Source organism: Adelges cooleyi, unplaced genomic scaffold (assembly GCF_023614345.1).
Source record: "Adelges cooleyi isolate 19-005CV unplaced genomic scaffold, UGA_ACOO_1.1 ACOO_flye_CR_arks_rails_tigmint_CR_PRNA_115, whole genome shotgun sequence".
Lineage (NCBI taxonomy): Eukaryota > Metazoa > Arthropoda > Insecta > Hemiptera > Adelgidae > Adelges > Adelges cooleyi.
Genome location: NW_026095768.1, coordinates 268,548 through 289,243, shown reverse-complemented (window position 1 = coordinate 289,243; position 20,696 = coordinate 268,548). Strand labels below are relative to the sequence as shown.

The window sequence follows — 20,696 nt, the reverse complement described above, 5'->3', positions numbered from 1 at the left end:
TAATAACATTTCTATTAAAAACGTTAAAATTTTTTCAGTGTTCTTTATCAGAAAATGTTTTTATATAATTGAATTTTTCGGGAGTTATAGATGAAATTTTAATCATCGAGCATGTAGAAATTGGTAACTTGGTTGTGTTCAGAAAATTGTTCGCAATGTCTTTACAAGAGAAAAAGTTGTTTTCGTCCATTGGAATCACTCAAAATTGATTTGTTAACTTTGCTGTTCTCCCCGTCTCTTGCGAATCAGAAGGAGCGAAAATTTGACTAACTCGACGTCTCTTTTCAACTATAGTGAAATTGCGATCGTAAACTAAGAATTATTATTCAATTAATGACTGATAACGGCTGTAATACATATTACTACGAGTAAGTGTTGTCAAAGGTAGTACTTAATAGTAATGGTCCATGAAATAACAGAAAATTCATTATTTGGAAGTTTTGCGTTTGCCATATCAGTAGCCATTAGGTTCATAGACATTTTATACTGATTATGATTTTCATTCAATTGTATTTTTGATATTTCACTGAATTCGTTTTTGGCAAGTACTTTGAGATTTAACATATCGCATGTCCTACAAGTCTCTACACGTGGCCTGTGAAATGATGGATGAGAAAACTCTCTCTTAAAGTCTTTTTTTAGAATACGCCTAACTGACTTTGGTATTGATTGGCATGAATGTTTTATCGCCTACTTATACAGGTATAAGCGTCTAGATAACCCGCAGTGTGTCTACTGTCAACATCCCTGGGACGACGCCGAGCACACCTTCTTTGTGTGTGATCGGTGGTGGCGTATCAGGTGGCTATTAGAAATCGAGTTGGGTATGAACTGACGCCAGACAGAGTGGAAGAGTATATGATGGTCTCCAAGGACAGATGGCAGATCATAGACGCCTTTGTCGATTCAGTCCTGTCCAGAAAGGAGGAGGATGAGAGGCTGAGGCAGATGGGAGCAGCGTTCAAAATGCCTTAATGGCCTGATAGCACTAAAAAAAATATATGTATTAACTGCATCTTTACAATCTTGTAATACATAATTATAATAATTTAGAATAATTGATTAGTTATTTTATTTTATTTTATTTTATAGTACCTAATTTTATTTTATTTTTATAATAATTTACTTTAACTTTATATTTTTATTTAAAAATTGAGTGTATGCAGGTTTTCTGGTAATAGTCTGCTTCGCCTATCACTTATTATTTAGCTTGTTTTAAAAAAAAATTCTTTGTGCTGGAACGAATGTGGCAGGAATTGATGCATACTTTAATGCAATATAGCTTAGTTGATTACGAACCGCTTTGATGCTCAAACGACATACTGGTGTACTGTTTTATCAGTGCAATAGCACTGCTTGTCGATGTTGTTGACGACTGCATACCCTGCACTCTATCCTGTAAAAAACTCCACAGACTTTCAGAGCTTTGTTGTTCGCCGTCGCCAGAATCGGATACTTCTTGATCTAAAATAAAAATTAATTAGGTTTAAGTAAGCTATTTAAATAATTATTAACTTATTATAATCTACTTATAATTGGTTATCTACAGAAAAGTTTTGGGTGTATTATTAGTTTAATTAATCGTTCTATTATTTAATTATTAAATTTATTATTTACCAGCTCCATGTGTGTTGTTCATTAAAACGGATAGTTCTGAAATCTTACTTTTTCTGCTTTAGTAGCATTATTGTCAACTGCAAAAGGAGCTTTTATAAAGCGCGTATCTAATAATGCAGCTCGAGAAAAGCATGGTGTTAACGTTTGTTTTTTTATACTCCTAAACTCTAGTTTTCTCATGTAAACTAGATTTCCCTATCTGACCAACTTGGGCCTGTGGACATTATAATACTTACCTCGTAGATATGGAATGACTTTAGATATAGTAGGGTATTGTTCAGTAAAAAGCTCCACCGTCATTCTGGGATAGGGTTTTAATAATGGCATTATATCCTGAATAATGTCCTATTCTCCAGGTGTATGGTTGGATGGAGCATATTTTAATGATATTATTGCGAGTGTTAGTGGTTCTTTTAACTTCAATAAACGTTTAAGCATGAACGACGTGCTGTTCCATCTAGTACGGACGTCTTGTTTAAGCTTTAATATATGTGTAATATTTAGCTGTTTTTGTTTTTCTACCTATTCCCTACCTCGCTGCGCTTAAAAAATCAACTACGGCATGACATTTTTTAAAAATATTTTTCAACTCATTTCAGTTGCTGGACTCCTCTTCATTACTTTTTGCCAGTCTGCTGGACTATTAAATTAAATTTATGTGCTGTACAGGGAATATGCTGAATGTTCAATAACCGCACTGTAGCCCCAATGTTGGCGCCACTATCCGTCACATTCGCAATTACTTTACTTAAAATTCCCTACAATATATTAAATTCAGTCATCATTATTTCAGCCAAATTTACCACAGTATGATTTTTCTCCAATTTGTTTATACACGAAACAACAGTTTTCAGATGAGACTGTCCTTTTGGAAAAAAATGTGCCATGATAATCTTATAAGAATCGGTGTTCATGGATGTCCATATGTCTGTTGTAATTGAAATAAACGAAGTGTCGTTCAGGATCTCTTGAACATTATTTTTAATAGTAGAAAATAAATCCGGAATAATTTTTTTAATGAGAGCCCTTCTGCTGGGTATTTTATAACTGAAATAAATTATTCTTATCATTAATAAACAAATGAAATAATTTGTATATTTTATTAAATGGTTAATGCAGAATGAAACACCTCAATTACTTTCAATTTTACATGTATGATTTTGGCAGTTGTGAGGAATGGACGGAATGTTCGGATTGTTTGACGAAAGAACCCATAAATAATAAAATCAAAATTATCAAGATCAAATCACATGAATCTATTTAAACTTTTCATAATTTCTACAACATACTTTGTAATTAATAATATAGTTTATTAATTACCTAGAATCTAAAAGAATTATCATCTGCTGAAAAGCTGAATTTTCCACAATTGATAGAGGTTGCAGGTCCTCTGGTTACACGCATGATGTATTATATTGCATGATGAAACTCAAAGGTGTGCTCGGCGTCGTCCCAGGGATGAAGACAGTATATGCACGACGGACTGTCTCGGCGCTTGAACCTATATAGTCACGCGCCGAAACAGCCGTTTCCGGTCAGAAACTGCGTCAGGTGGAAGTTGACTGCACCGTGCTTCCTCCGCGCCCAGTTGCTAACGTCGATCAGTAGGCGGCGAGTCCAAGCACCTTTCGTCTCTTGTAGCCACTCAGCCTGCCATTGCAACATAATTTCCGTGTCCGCCCTGGTTTTAGCCTCCTTCCTCGTTAGGCCTTCCGTCTCGAGTTCAGCCGCCCTTGTTCTCTGTGTGGCCATCAGGTGAATTGGGGTAACCCCTGCAACCACTAGTATGGCTGCCGAGGATACAGTTCGGTAGGCGCTGGTCACCCTTAAAGCCATAGCACGCTAGGGGCTAACAATGACTTCTCTGGTCCTTTGGAATACCAGAGCTTTGTCCCAAACGGGACTTGCGTACAATAGCTGGCTGTGAACCACCGAGGTCAGCAGAACACGCTTTGCTGGCTTCGGTCCTCCAACATTAGGCATGAGCCGACCAAGCGCTCCGGCTGTCCTGGAAGCTTTGTTTTTGACCACTAGCAGATGTTCACGGAAGCCGAGGTTGGAACTGAGTTCCACTCCTAGGTACCTGACGGTCCTGCTTAGATTTATTGGTTCATTGTGTAGTATGAACACTGGGTCCCTAAAGTTCCTCTTGCTAGTCATTACTATGGCCACTGTCTTCCTGTGCGATATCTTCAGACCGTGTTCTTCCATCCAGTTACTCACCATCATCAGCGACGGGTTTATGGCCAGCTCTAGTAACTGCGACGTGTGACCAGTGCCTATAACTTCCAAACTAAGTGTGAGCGATCAAAAAAAATTAGTAGGTAGCTGCTTTAATAAAAGATAGTGGGAAGTTTTAAAATATACATGTAGTGTCTAGAAATGTTAGGCTCTAGGAAATTTTATATACTGTCTAGGGCTCAATAGGGCACTCAATGACGGACACTGGAACTTATATTTTTTTGATAACTTGTAAATTAATACTTTTAAAAATAATATGTATTGTATCTTTTAAATTAATAAGAACATGTTAATTTCGTATTGCAGCACAATACAATATTGTTGTATGTATTTGAAACGAAAACTCTTGTGTGTTGATGTTTGTGTGAAAATTGGATGTCATGTCTGTGTTTTTCGGACATCGTTGTTATTTCATCATTTGGTTGCAGTGTTTTGCATGGTCAATTGTATGGTTTCCATGAGCCGATCAATAGTTTTTGACTGGTTGGCCGACTGTGACCGGAGCACCGTCAGCTCGTCCTTGAGCTGGCCGATGTCGGCCGATGATTGGCACTGGGTGGTCGACAGCTTGGCGTTGAGCGCGGACAAGCTGTTGGTGAGACATTTGCGTTGATCGTACAAGGCCTGGCACTCGCAGTCCATTCGGTTGACCTCGGTGCGCATCCAGTTGAGCGTGTATAAAAGCTTTTTGTTGGCCGCGTGCTGAGGGTCGTCATCGCCGCCGTCGGCCGACTGCATCTCGTCGTCGCCAGCGGGCCCGCGGCCTCCGCCTCTGGCCTGCACGGCACTGGCCGACGCTATCATTTTCTGCATGTACGATTCCGGTTCGGCATTATACTTGTCCCAGTTGAACACGGGCAGCTGCTCCTTCAGGTAGTCCATTGCCATCGTGGCCCGGTTCAGCGACCGCCGGGCCAGGAACGTGTACTTGTCACTGAGCGCCAACTGCTCCTTGGCCAGTCCGTCGCTGATGTGCTGCGCCCGGCTCTCGAACACGTCCGTCACGAACGCCTCGAATTCGGCCATCATAGCGTCGGCCACTTTCATCAGCATTGCTCCCTTATCGCAAGTGTACTGCGATACCTGTTCAACACAAAATTTACTAGTACAACATAATAACATATTTGATTAGGTTACAACGATGATATACCATTTATGCAAATATGATATATATATTAAGTTTTTATATACTTAATTCTTCATTATGCATATTTTTATTCATATTTTTACATTGAAATTTTAATACAATTTAATTCATAAAAAATCGTAAACAAATATTTGTTTTAAAAGACAATCATTTTTGCCTAAGTTGTTGGTACATAAGTATCATTGTTTTGTCGACAATTGTGCCGACTGCAGATGTTGTGGTGTAGCATTTAAACATTTATTAGAAAATTAATTCTTAAAAATAATTGTTAAAAGGTAACTAAAAAAAATTAGAAAATTACTGTATCATACTATTTTTTTCCACAGTAAGTTTCCAAAAAAACATAGTTCAAACTTTCATTCGTTAATTATACTATTGTCTAAGTTATCTCAAGAATGTACAATACTTGAAAAAAAGTTGATGGTTTTATGGAAAAAAATTGTATTTCTTCTATAGAAGTGACGGTGCTAGTCTGATGAAAATATAAATATTAAAATAAAGTTTACCAATAAATAGGTGACGTGGCGTCCCCAATGAGCATACTCTTTACGAGTTTTTAGTATTCATAAATATAAAAAAAAAAACCAAAATTCGAACATTTTGACTTTGTAAACTAAGCTTATAAAACCCAGAACATTTACCGAGCTTGTGAAAGTATAGATTTGGTTTGAAGTGAATAAAGAAATAGACGGATGTAGATTGATAATCGAAAAAAGAAGTAGAAAACGTCGTGTGCTCACTTGGAAGTAAAAATCTTGCAGAGTAGTCGTGTCGTCGATTATTTTTAGTACCCGCAACAGCTCTGGGCCCACGGTCCTCTGTTCTTCTTCGGTAAACGTCGGAAGCGTGCAGTCTCCCAGCAAGTCGTTATACTCGTCCGGTAAGCCCGCGCACACCTGGTCTGCCGTGCGCAACACTTTGTCCAGGCACGGATTGCACACGTCGTTGTCGCTTCTGGCCCGCGACTTGCCTCCGCCCGGCTTCGTCTTGATACCGCACGGACATCCGCCGGCGGGCAAGTGGCCGTCGGTCGATGACAACGAAGGCACGGCAGACGGCGTCGGCGACGGCGTCCTGTCCGCGACCGCGGTCTGCACCGAACGGTTTTGGCTAGATGAGTACCAGTTCAACGCCGTCTGACCGGTCGGCGGTCGACCGTCGCATGGTCTAGGGTTGATGTACCGGCTGAGCGGAAACAGCGGCCCTGCCGGCGGTGGCCGCAGAAACGGTGGCCCGACTCGCTTGTTGTTCATCATGCGGTTTAACAGTTTCAAATAGTTGAGCTCGTTGGGCCCACGCGGCTCGGCCACCAGTTTGTTGACCCACTTTTCGATGGTCACAACCACCTGTGGCTCGCGGATGGTGGCAACCCGTTCGCTGATTTCGCTAACCATCACGTCAAAATCCAAGTCGTTAGACATTGTCGACAACAAATCGTTAAAACAAATTAAAAAAAAACACTCGCAAAATATCAATAAAAAAAATTCAAAAATTTACCAAACAAAACAACTGTCAATTTTCGGTTATTATACGTAGTAACCGAAGATATTGGGAATAAAACCTACTTTTGCCCGTCGCCGTGTTTGTTCTGGCCATACTGATTTCTCACGAATCAACGTCAGACATCTTTAAAAAAAAAAACATTCAAATAGTCACTGATTAAAGCTTTAAGGAGGACCTGAATCAGTAGATTAACGATTAAAAACTGACAAATTGTTAATTTACAAAAAAAAAATATAGTTATATATATATGAATATAATTTTATGAAACTCTGTGTAGAGAAGTCTTAAGTGTTCCCCACATAACAACAGAGCTGTTAGAAGGGATCTAAATAACGATAGACGTTTTTAAATTATCAAAGACAAAAACAGACACGAATCGGATAAGTTGGGAGACGATAATGGAAACCCCGTTTTTAATAGAATATTTCTACTATTTTTATCTATGAAAAATTCCATTGATAATGTGAACATTAACAATAGATGAGGCGATAAATTAATAATTAATGTTAGTTCTTTGCTAGCATTTTGGTTGAACTTATCCAAAATATAAAGAAAATTATTTCTATTTTTGCATGTCAGGCGCACGTATTAAGAGAAAACAATTTAACAATTATAGATTTTAATAAAAGTTTATATTATAAGAAAAAAATAAAAAACAGTAATGCAATTTTAAGTAAACCGCTACTTTTTACATAGTATATATTACTCTCTGCGATCTTGGTTAAGTTCTATGTTACCTGGAAATTTAACATACATGTTGCATACTTCGACGTAGTTATAAGCAGCTGCTATCGCTATTGCCTATCACACGCCGTTTTATAGATTGTTGTGAAACTATAGTGAACGAGGAGTGAGAAAGGAACCACATGAACTTAGATATCATAAAACTTATTCTGCAGTTTGCGTTTTTTGATATTTTGTATACAATTCGTCTTTCCAGCAGGTATGCCTCTTAAAGTTAATTAGTAAATTTCAAATTATAAAACTTAGACGAATTTACTGAGACTGCTTATATTTCAGCATAATATGTGATTTTAAAATTTATTGATCAAATATGTCGATCTACAAGTATAAAAATAATATAAACTAAAACTTTTTTTTAGTTCAAATTTTTAATTTATCTTTCACATTCTCTGGAGGCAAATACAGCAATTGACTGTGCAAAATTTGTTAAATTCGCAAAATGATAATAAGTCCATGGTTTGCCTTTCGTTTGGAATTAAATTGACCTTGCTTAAATCTTCTAAGCCTGGTTTTCGAATATTTGCTTTATAACATAATAGGCAAAGGATTTAATTTTAATGGCAATTAAAATCGACTATATTTAATGATTGTTAATACGTAGCATTAACAATTTTCGATCAATATTTAACTAATTGAATTAAATACGAAGGAATTTATATTTCAGTACAAAGTAAAGGCAAAAATTGCCTTTGACTGTCATTTGACAAAAATTCATTTAGTAGCCATTTTTAATATGACGACTAATTTTAAAGTGAAAAAATATTAAGTTTTTCTAGTTATAATACTTTTTAAAGTTATTTTTCTCAGAGTTATGGTAAAAGTTTCATGAAAAATGACTTTTGTCATTTTCTGGCGTAGCTACTAGACGAATTTCATTTTTTTTGTTTTTTGTTTAAGTGAAGCCTACGATTGTCTCTGCTATAGGGGCTGTAAGGCCGATTTTTTATTCCGAAATAAGAAAATCAGTTAGAGTATTATAAAAAACTGTTTGATCCTTATTTGTTAAATTTTTATTTGACGTCCCCTTAAGGAACACGGCTTTCCTCAATTTCATAACCACTGCGAGCCAAGAGCTACGATTGTTATATTAGTATCAGTGCGATCGTAGTATTATTTATAATGATTTAGGCTTATTAATAGTAAATATAACCTTTTGCGAAACAATAACATTATTGTTATTTCGTTTTCTAAAACCATATTACATATAATATAAAGTATAAATAAAAACTCTTTTTACGGTGTGAAAAGAGTTTTGTAAAATAGGTATTCTGTTAAGTTTAACAATAGTTCTTTATTGTAAAATACAAATTTCTGTGTAAGCAACGAGACTACTTTATCATAAACAACGTAAAGTACGATATTTCAAATAACCAACAAAACATTTCACTTCCATGTGAATGAAAACTAAACAACGATCAATCATCTAATAATTCACTGTGGCTATCTAGGACATCTGGTTCTTCTACATTTTAATACAAATCTCCTGGTTTTTCTACGACTGACTAGTTAATTAGGTTGCGGGTTTAACTCTTTTCTTCCACCCATAATTTTGCTGTTGAGTGTTTTGTAAAAAAAAATTCTCATTTTTAGTTGACTGAAATAAAATGTAATTTGTTTCAATTCTTTGGATAAACGTTAATGGTTCCATTAACTGGCCATATTTAACATAGCCGCATTCCCATTGCCCGTCGACATGATGGCACCTGCGATATGTTCTCTTGCCAAACTTAGGCATTACATCTTAAATATAACATTCACACCACGCTTTGACTGACGCATTGGCGAACCGGTGTACCTGTATAAAACAGTAATTTTCGAGATCGATATAACGATGGGGAATTGCGATATTGTTTACTAAACACAAGTAGCTGCGATAAATAATCATACCATTTGTTTACGATGTCGTACGATAACGATTCGTCCCATTCATAACGCGATTTCCACAGCTTTTGTAATAATAACTTAAAGCCACAGATTTCTGTTCACCATATTTTCGGACCCCACATAACCATCCCGATATCAATTTTTGGTAGTCAATCGTGAGAGGATTGTGTACTTATAACACTGGTCAACAAAAATGCACTAATCCTCTTACCCTTGCTTTATATTTCCCTCCACCCTATCTTCCCCTCCTCGATCTTCTTTTGATGTCGCAAATGCAGGTTAGGCCTAATCTAAATCCAACCTAACCTAAGCGTAACGTAAATTCATGACAAAAAAAAAATCCTTTTCTTCCTGTATAAAAATAAACGAACGCTATATTATCGTGCGTTAAAATGGTTTGGTTTTATTCGGTTACAACAAGGCGTTACAACGAGATGTTTTGTTCACTAAAGCCAAGACATTGTTTGGTGGATAATATCTTAGTCGCACGTAGCACTTTTTCCACAAGCCGTGGACTGGCGATTGGGGTTCTTGGCGCTGCCCATATTGACTAGGTCTTTGTCCTGACCGGTGGCGCCACCTAGGGTGCATACTTTTTTACATACCAGGTCGCCCGCGTCGATCATTTGTCCCTGGATGTGAGTCTGCATCACGTACGCTCTACGAGCCGTGACTGTGGGCTCCACTCCTCGACCAAGGGTAGGCGGGCGGCTCATAATCCATACCCGTTCGACTATGCCAGGTGGACTTTTCGCAGCTTGCCTGTCCGATTTTGTTCCCTGAACTACGCACGCGTCCAAATTATACGAGAAGTCTTGATGCGTCTGTGGATCATGTATTTTGGGCGGTGTCTTTTTCGCGTTCTTCTCCAACCTCAGTTTCTCGCATTTCTCCATTGCTCGTTTATTTTTCTTTAAAATTCAAGATCTCCGCTACGGGAGTGTAACAGTTAATAAAAAATATCGGATATGTAGTTGTACCGTGTGTTGTGTACAAAAGTAATGTTTTCAACGTGTTTATCTCCACTCTCTGCCTTGGAAACCCGAGTAACTATAGAAAAATTTAAAAAAAACTATTCAGTAATCACTTATATTATTTTATAATCGGCTAGACGACACTTTTTTTTAGTATAATTGTCACATGCAAAATTACCCTTGTAACATTACAACTCGATTGTACCTACACATCTTGGCATTTTTTATTTAATTTTAATAACAAATAATAATATGGAAATCGAGCTATATTTTAAATACGTTTTATACGTGTTCGAGTACCGTGTATATTACTAAAAGTTGTAGATGTTAAAACCCAATGGACCTGTCCAAAAAAAAATCCCATACATAAAATAAGTACAGTTTTAACTACTACTACTAGATCTATACTATTTATACATTTAGTGTTATTACTATTTATTATTTCTATTGGAAATAAAATGGATTTAATGGATTGCCTTATAGAAAGTAAATATTTCGAAGCAAATAAATATTTATTACTCATTTCACCTTTAGCCGTACCATATTTATTTTCCATTACTTTTATTATGATATCACTATGTAAAGGTGATTATACTCCGGCCATGGATGATGATGCCTTTTTTAAATCTTCTCGATGGTACACCGGAGGCTGCATACAACTCCACATTTTGTAAATCACGATCAAATATAGAACGTTGTGATGGTGTACTTAAAATACGATTTATTTTTATGGTATAGTATTTTTATGATTACAAAGACAGTAATTATATACAGGGTGTTCAAAAAGTTCGAAAACGGCCAATTTTTGGAGCCGTTATTGATTTTTTTCAAATTTTGACTTTAGGATGTTGGTAGGTGTTATTTTATACACATTTAAGGCTTAAATCTAAAATCTTAACTTAAGTAGATTGCGCATGCGTGGTATCAACTTTAAAAATTTAAATGGGAACCCCCATATTTTTTTAGATATTCTGTTAGATTATTTATTTTTTAAGAAAATTTTGGTCTAATTTTGAATTTCTGCCTCGTAGTTTTTGTAATACTATCGCTCAAAAATGACAAATTTTGACAATTTCATGCTTTTTGTGAGAGCCAAGCTTACACTTGCAACATTAGTACACCGTATCAACACCGCCGTTGCACTGTATCGACGATAAATTATCGTTTAAGAGACGGCTAACAGGTTATTATACGGAAATTGTTATGGGTTTATATCCTATCATCTCTGATATTATGCGGCATAAAATATTGTTATTTATTATTCGACTCGTTGATTGTATTATTAGTTTTTAAATATTTTCTTATTAAATTGCAATTTTATTTGTTACCTATGATATTACCTATGCATTACTACAAATATTTGTCTGTTTAATATTTTGTGAGCGTTATAAACTTTGAAAATTATTTTATTTACTAATCACGATTAATTTCTGAAACTAAAACATGTATTTAATACCATAAATAAATTATAAGATTTTGAATATTGAGATATTTAATTTTAAGTTGTATTTATGTTATAATACATTACTATAAATATTTGTACACTATAATTAACTATTCTATGATTAGTTAATTTTAAAAACTAATTTTTTAAATTAAGTATTAATATGTTTATTAATTAATAAACAAATAAATTTAAATAAAATTATAAGATTTAACAATTATAATATTTGCTATTACATAAGTTTTAGTTAATTTTTTCAAAAAGAATTATAAAAAGAAATTAAGCAAAATGGTTCCCGCCACTGCCAAAGACAATTCAGAGAGAGGAGAAAATAGTTGACCCCCCCCCCCTGAATCACCTTGGCAGCAGCGAGATCTTTGAGTGCGAACGGGTTTGATAGGATGTCCGACCCCCCACCCTACCCGACTTGCATTGCACGTTCTCCTAGAATGAAATGTGCCCCATCTCACAGATACCCGAAGAAAACGCGCAAATTAAACCGGGCTTGGATGGGAATCGAATTCTTATACCTTAACTGAATTTATGAAGTTTCCTACCAAACACGCTTGCACCCAAGATGACGTCATTAGCCGATATTCACGCTTATAAGTCGATTCGTAACTTTTGTTATCATCGAAAAACTATTATCAACTCAATAATTTCTTATTTAACATAACCTATTTGATTTTTTGTTTGATTGAGGAATATTTTCTGAAATTTGTATTTAATACTCGAGTGCCATTATAATACACTATTTTACATGTTATAATCTACATATTAAAAGAGTTTTGGTGATTATTTTTAATTAATAATTAAAAATGTATAATCATTTTAGTTCACATGAATGAGATATTAATATTTGATTGTAAAACTTGAAAAAATGTTATAAAAGTAAATACCTATTATTATTTTGAACAGAAATATTTATATTTATTTTCTAAATTTAACGAGTTAATCATTTATTATCATTGTCAGGTAACAGAACACTTTGTAATAGTGTCAATACGATGGCATCCCGTAAGACAAGAATGTAGAAGCTTGAAGCGCACAAAATCCATTGCAAATCTGGAATATTGATTAATTCCAGATTTGCAGCACACAATAAAAAAATATGCGCATTTGGCTTAAACATACACATAATAGTAAGTTTTTAAATATCCTATTTAATTAAGATGAATCTAAATAATGGTTTTACCTATTTGTTTCAGGTGAAATTGGCTATATTAGAAAATACTTTCTATTAGGAAAAATGTTAACAATGCCATTTAATATCAAACCACTGGTATGACTTAGGAGCTAAAACAATGCAAAATATGATGTTTTTGGTAAAATATTTTCTTAATAATACTTCTTTTAGAAGTACAAAGTATCTTTTAAACATACATTTGTCTGTACATTTTTTTTTGTTAAATAGAAAATGGTATTTTTTAATCATTTATTTTTAAAACTTTTTACGGCAAGTTAACTAGCCGTCTTACTTGTTAATGTTTCAGATATTACTTTTATTTTATAACAATTTTCAACATTATAATTTCTGTTCAAATGTATTGTGTATACAATTTAAATTAAATTTATATTTTACCTATTATATTAATCATACTGAATTTTTAAAATAATAACCTGTAGATATTAAGTAATATTTTTTTTAGAATTTAAAGGAATATATTGTAGGTGTTCAGTTACAAATAAAATATGAACGCGATAAATTAAATTTATGAAATTCATTATAACAATAGTACAGTTGTATTTAAATTTAAATTTTATATGTATTATGTATATTAAAATCTGAATGGTATCTTTTTTGTAAATTTAAGACTTCCCCATTTCTTTGATTTACAAATAAAATATTAATTCAGTATACTGCTAAGTACATTATAAACACTAACCAATAATTGGTTTTATTTTTTACAATTTATTAAAAAAGTGATCGTAAGCAAGCCTTCATAACATATTGTTTACTTTATTAGCTAATAATGAGGTGGACTATGCTACCTTTTTTTTAATATATATTAAGATATACAGATTTGAGTATAATTTTAAACTAACATGTAACAATTTATATATAGCTGTGTTTTGTAAATTGAACAAACCCCATCACTTCAACTTACAAAATATACATTTGGCGCCATAGTTGAAATTGTTACATTTTATTTTATCTTTAAAAAAAAAATGTCTATAGTTGTGAAGAAAAAGCTGTAAATTATATAATTAAATAATTATACTAGTTTATATAAAGTAATGAGTTTGTAAAATAATTTATTATTGTATTAAACTTGTGATGTTTGTATTACAAACTTTGAAAATTATGTATTGTTTGTAGCAGTAAAAATATATTTATTAAGAATAGATATTCATTATTGTTTTTATTCTTTGATTATATTTAAAATTAATAATTACCGCATAAAGTATTATCATATCTTGTGGAGTACCAATTGTTCTGTATGTAGTGCAAATTATTTAGTTTTAAAAAACAATTAACAAACAAAATTATATAGCACTATCTTTTAGATAATGCAACAGCTGACATTAGGATTTGGTAAAAAATGAAATTATTATCTTTACATTTTATATTATATAATAATAATTAGGATCAAATACTTTTTAAACTTTATGTTATTTAAATTATTATTATAATAAAAATAATAATGAAAAAATATTTAAACAGTTATCGTTGACAGTTAATTTTTTTTAGTATGAACATTCTTATTCTCCATTTAAGATAAACTGTATAACTGTACTCTATGAACAAAATTAAACTATTAACACAAACAGTATAATATTATTAATTTAAAATTTTGATCTGAAGTATTTACACTAATAGTAACTAATGTTTGTGTAAACAATAATTTTGCACTTTTGCGGCAACTTATCAAAAGAATATTTAAATTTTAAAATCCACAAAATAGTGCATGTTTTTACACGCAAAATACATTTTAAATTATAACTGACTTAATTGCAAATACTTTGTACACATTAGCTATACTTTGAGTTTTGACATCATTTGATAATTGATTTTAATAATCTAAAATCCGTATTCCGTTTTTATGTAATTGATAACACAATCATAGATTAGACTTGGTTATGCGAGATCGCCGCGCACACGTCAGCTGTTATTATACTAGTCAGTTATCATTTTCATTACACACGGCAGGTAAAAAAAAAAAGCGGTGGCCCTCTGTCGGTTTAAAAACGTTCGTACCTATTTGATAAGTAATAACCATTATTTGAAATAGCATTGTGATAGCAGACAATGGGCCGGACCTGCGCTCGGTCGCCAGTCATTATTATTTATTACCTGTACGAACTCTTATAGGAAAAGTTCCGAACCGACGGTCTTTCGTTGTGAAACTAAAGCATTGAAACGCACAATTAGCGTCTCCAAAAAATAGTGGTTTTTTTAAACAAATTTCCAAATGACAATTAAAGCTATTAATTCAATTTAAGGCCCCCGTCACACTTGCGGAATTTCCGCAGCGGAGATACCGCACGGAAATCCCGCAGAATCGAGGTACGTTTTATCGAATGGGACTGGTTATACTAGGGCGGAATTCCGGCGCGGAAAAAAAAACCGCTGCGTGTCGCGATATTTTTTCTGTAGGTCTAGCGGAATGTCTCCGCAGCGGAACTAAAAATAAATCCAAAACCCTTGTTTTGTATTATCGATTTCACACTTGCCGCGGAAACGCTTAATTTTTACTCGTTTGATCAATATCACTTCAACAATGACCACCATTGATGTCGAGTTGTTAATTTCGGAGGTCGAAGCGAACCCGTGTTTGTGGGATTTGGGTGATCCGTCCTACAAGAACCGGGAGGTTGTAAAACAAAAATGGGAATTAATTGGCTCTAAAATATTCTCTGATTGGGACAAATTAGAAACAGGCGACAAGAAAAAAAAGGTAAGTACCCACACTTATTTTATATTTAATACGTATTTTTATTAAAAGGTATTTAAGCCGACACGGGTTAACCAAACTATATTTTTTATCAGTTTATGATTAATATTGCGAAAAATTGTTTTTAAATTCAATTTGTTTTTTGTTAAGTTTTAAATAAAAAAACGTTTTTTCGGTTGATAAAAATAATAGATATTTTTTGCTGATTTTGAGTATGTTTCGATTACATTAAATACAGTTTTAATCAAATAATAATTCAAATAGGTATAAGTAAAGGAGTATGTACCTACTAATAGTTAATTAATAATTCACTTTGCTTTTTTAATTTGTTAGTATAATACCTACCTATTATTAATTAAATTATAATTTAGGAAATAATAATAGTGATATTAATACTTAATTATTAGTGGGTGTCTTAAATAAGAAATACATAAGAAGTTTTATTTTTTCTATCGTTTAATAGTTATTGTATTAATAATACAATAATAATAATAATAACACATGTGAGCGGGCAATATTGACAGTGTATTTAATTCGCGGGTGCCGCGTTTTATATCGTATATATATATATAGTGTATAGATCATAGAGCAGCCTGACCTCGGCCAAAGGGGTCTGAACATACTGACGGCTCAGTATGCATGCCGCATGCGCGATAGTGGGCAAACTTAAACTGAAAGACTTTAAAATGATAATATAAGTATATTTTAATTTAATTTAATTTACATAAAATCTTTTTAACAAAAAATGACGCGTTTATATAAAGAGATAATTAGTTTTCCAAAAAAACTATTTTACTTTAATAGCGATATTAATAGGTTCCTTTTAACCTCACAGAAAATTTTAATATTTTTAATAAGTGTTATCGCTAATAATGACTTTATTACTTTTTAGGTATTTTTAAATTAAATGCATAATCGTTAAACATAGTTCTTAACATATGTCATATATTTTTTGATGACTTAAATATCAACAAATATCGAAAACATAAAATATAATATTATAAACACAAATAGTTATTCATTTAAAAGTTATAAAATTAAACAAAACATGTTAAAATCAGACCAATTTTTTGACTATAACAAACAGAATTTTATAGAAGAAATTCATTTTTTATAAAAACTGTTAAACAAATATTGTAATAAAAACAATTAGTATTTAATATTAGGAACTATTATAATATTTTATTGATATTTATTAAGTACTTAAAATAAGAAAAAATTAAAACTATGTAGGTACTTTTATAGTCATTTTTATTGTAAAAATTATAATTTTAACGTAGGTATTAAATCCTATCGTTTTGCCATGGAACACTCCCAGCTTCACTTACAAAGTAATTGGCAAACTGATCCCTCACTTGCTTTCCTTCTAAAGAGCGTGATGCAGCTCCACGAGATTCAATAGACAACATGTCGCAGCTTAAACTGTCTTCAAACGCAAATCCATCTCGTCGTCTTATGAAATTATGTAGTACTGCTGCTGCTTGAACAATTATACTTACAAAATCAGGTTCTACCGCGATACAACCATAAAATATTTAAAATTTTTGTAAAGAATTCCAAAGGTGCACTCTACATATCTTCTTGCTCTACTTAGTCTATAATTGAAAATTCGTTTTGAATGATTCAGGTCTCTACTTGAATAAGGTCTTAATAAATTCCTATGTATTCCAAAAGCTTCGTCTCCGATCAAAACATAAGGTAATTCCGGTCCATCAGTATTAGGTAAGCAAGTAGAGTCTGGTAAGGCTAATGAGTTGTCATAAAGTTTTTTACCAAAAGCAGATTGCCTAAAAATATTCGTATCTCCTTCACGTCCATACGACCCCACATCAATAACGGTAAAACAATAATTTGCATCAGCAATTGCCATAAGAACGATTGAAAAGAATTTCTTGTAACAAAAAAAATTAGAGCCACTATGTGGAGGACTAAATATCCGTATATGTTTTCCATCAACTGCACCAATGCAGCTTGGAAAATTAGTTTTTTCATAAAAAACATTTGAAATGTCTTGCCATTTTTGAGCTGTAGGATTAGGCATTTCAATTGGCTGTAGAACATTCCATAATGCATCACAGGTGTTTTTTATTATATTACTTACGGTGGTTCTACCCATTCTGAACTGATGGCTTAAAGCTGTAAACCGCGCTCCAGTTACCAAAAATCTAAAAAAAGATTTGAATTGTTATAATTTACAGCTTTAAGTCAAACTGCATTGAATAGATATGTTTTTATTGCAAAAATATGTTGAAAGCCCTTTTGAAAAATGAATTACTATCATTTTTATAATAATAATGATTAATAATTATAATTCTACGTACATAATTTAGATTTGTTCTTATTTTTTATTTTTTATTTATAATAAATACCATTATAATATTGTAATATTTACTGATATTTTATACTAATTTGTCTTATCTATATGTTTTTTATTTTTTTATGAATTGTTAGTACTACAGTATTTAGTACAGAAATATTTAAAAATAATGGATTGTACCTTTTAAGAAATGTATTATGGTTTCAAGTTGACGATATCAAAAAAAAGTGGAAGAATATTAAAGATTACTATCGGAAAGAAAAAGCAGGGCTGCCCTCTGGAGCAGCAGCAAAAAAAAAGTACATTTACTTTGATTTACTTGGCTTTTTGGACAAGACATTAGAGCGAAGAAGGTAATGACATACTTGTATAATCTATAATTAATAAAGCTAATAAAATTAAATATAAATAATTCAATTTTAATTTGTTTATAGTACGGCTAGCAACATAGAGCACGATGAAAGTTTAAACGAGGACTCTATTACCATTGATGACCAAGAAGTGGCAAATCAACAAATGGATAAGCATAGTGAGATTTTTGTTGTACCCAATTCCCGTAAATCATCTAAAATTAATGAATTTCAACGAGGTATTATAGAAGTTTTATCTAAACGACAACACAATAGTCAGGCTAGTACTTGCGAGGACAGCGATGAAAATAAATTATTTTTGCTATCTTTTTTACCCATTTTAAATCGTTTGTCTGATCTTTAAAAATATGATTTTAAAATTCAGATGTTACAGGTTTTACAAAATATTCAATATCCAAAAACATAAAGCTATTCCTATCCCAATCCTCAGTCAAATACTTACCCTATAACTAATGTTCCAGTACGATATTTAAATAACCAATATCACAATCCATCTACAAATAACACGATATTAAATCATTACCAATACCCCATTATACCTCCTCATCAGCCAAATTTTGCTTCCACATCTAATAATTCCCAGTGCCCTTCAATACCCCCCGCTCAATCAAATTCTGCTTCCACATCTAATAATTCCCAGTGCCCTTCAATACCCTTGTTCGATCAAATTCTGATTCCAGTTTTAATAATGCCCAATATCAATTTATACTTGCTGTTCAACCAAATTCTGCGTCCAGTTCTGAGAATTCCCAGTATCATCCTCCTATTAAAACAAATTCTATCCACAGTTTTTATGGAGTTCATGATTCTTATTCATCCGACCTGAGCTCCCCTTAACATGTCCAATTTATTTATGTACTACAATAAAATAATGATTATTTTTTTATTGTTGAAAAGTTAAAAAGTCCTATACAAAAGCCTTGTATAGAAATTATTTTATTTTTATGTTTTTTATTTTATGATAATTATTATTCACAAAAGTTTTTAAAGTGAATTTAATATTTGTTTAGACTGTTGTTTGGTTAAACTGATTTGGTTAAATTTAATTAGGCTCTAATTTGTAAATGCGTCATAATTTAAATTTAACTGTATGATATATAATATTACTTTTATTAGTTTCATATATATATATATACATATATGAAACTAATTGTTATGTTATTATTAGTTATAATAATATAACATTTATATTGATTATTATTTTTTGTTAGTTTTATATATGTATAATTAATATACATTTATACAAATAATTTTTTGTGACATAAAGGATATAACTGGACTATGGTTTATATTGTTTGTAAATCATTTTTAATTTTTCAGGTAGCTAAGCATGATTTGGTTTCATAATAGGTAACAGAATTTAGTAATGAACAATTAAAATATTTAATCTCTTTTTTAAACTTGGTACGTACATAATCTTGATAAATATATTGCTTACCAGATTTGATATTAACAAAAAATATTTTTCTCACAATTCATAGGATTCAAGTAAGTTTAAACACATATTCAATTTTAATACATTTAGTAGTATACAGTGTTGAAAAAAATTGAAAATCTTACCTCAATGTAACTGTCAATCGTTCTTCTACGCTGATAGCTTGTCGAAATTTCGTATTTTTCTTTGAAATGCTTGATCGCATTGTACTAACTAATTCATCAAACGATTTTAATGACATTCGGTAATAGTTAAAAAAACGGTCAGGATACTGTCGTAAGTGACTGTATAAACAACTAAATTCACCCAAAGTTATTCTATTAGAATTTAGTGGATGAACCCAATGCACTCGTTGACGTTCTTCTGTATCGTCAAACGCTAATGAAATACACAATAATTCAGTGTCATCTAATTGGTTTAACACGTCCATATTGGATGGTAACTGAGTTCAGACTGAACGTTCGTTTATAACAAAAAACAATTTGTTTTGAAAAAATTTCGCCCCAAAAACGCGACTGAAAAAACGCAAGTGTATCCGAAAAACTTTTCGGCGGAAATTCGGCTGCGGAATCTCCGCTGCGGAAATTCCACAAGTGTGACGGGGGCCTAATTGTGATTTTTTTTTTTTAAATCATAGTTCAGATATTAAATTACACATTTGATAAAAGCCACATCAAATTATCTGACTTGTACATACTTAAAAATGCTTTTGAATAGAGCACTAACATGAACTTTAAATAGCAATAACTTTTGAACCCTATGATATTAAAAAGTGTTTTTAACATTTTTTTATTTTAAATATTAATTTCTAACAGAATATCTTAAAAAATATGGGGGTTCTGTAACGATCATATTTCACCTGACCGTTACAGTTCCAATTTAAATTTCAAAAGTTGATACCACGCATGCGCAAACTACTTAAGGTATGATTTTGGATTTATGTCTAAAATGTGCATAAAATAACACCTAACAACATCCAAAAGTCAAAATTTGAAAAAAATCAATAACGGCTCCAAAAATTGGAGTAAGTACAAATAATTCTAGTTCTTAAAATTATTATTATCACTATGCATAACTTACAAACTAAGAATTTTAGTTTTAAATTAATTAAAATGATTTTGAC

The 20,696-nt window shown here is 32.4% G+C and overlaps 2 protein-coding genes across 2 annotated transcripts; both read right to left on the bottom strand.

The window, feature by feature from the left end:
* Positions 1–3,459: 3,459 nt before the first annotated feature.
* LOC126847657 (uncharacterized) lies at positions 3,460–6,426 on the bottom strand. The gene is made up of 3 exons (XM_050588041.1): positions 5,746–6,426; positions 4,295–4,941; positions 3,460–3,910 (listed from the first exon to the last, which is right to left on the bottom strand). The coding sequence occupies exons 1-3, from the start codon at positions 6,424–6,426 to the stop codon at positions 3,460–3,462; spliced, it is 1,779 nt and encodes a 592-aa protein (XP_050443998.1).
* A 10,263-nt stretch (positions 6,427–16,689) lies between these two features.
* LOC126847677 (uncharacterized) lies at positions 16,690–19,956 on the bottom strand. Its single transcript, XM_050588055.1, has 2 exons — positions 19,699–19,956; positions 16,690–17,615 (listed from the first exon to the last, which is right to left on the bottom strand). Exons 1-2 carry the CDS (start codon positions 19,812–19,814, stop codon positions 16,961–16,963), a joined length of 771 nt encoding a protein of 256 aa, XP_050444012.1. The 5' UTR covers positions 19,815–19,956; the 3' UTR covers positions 16,690–16,960.
* Between the last annotated feature and the right edge of the window lie 740 nt (positions 19,957–20,696).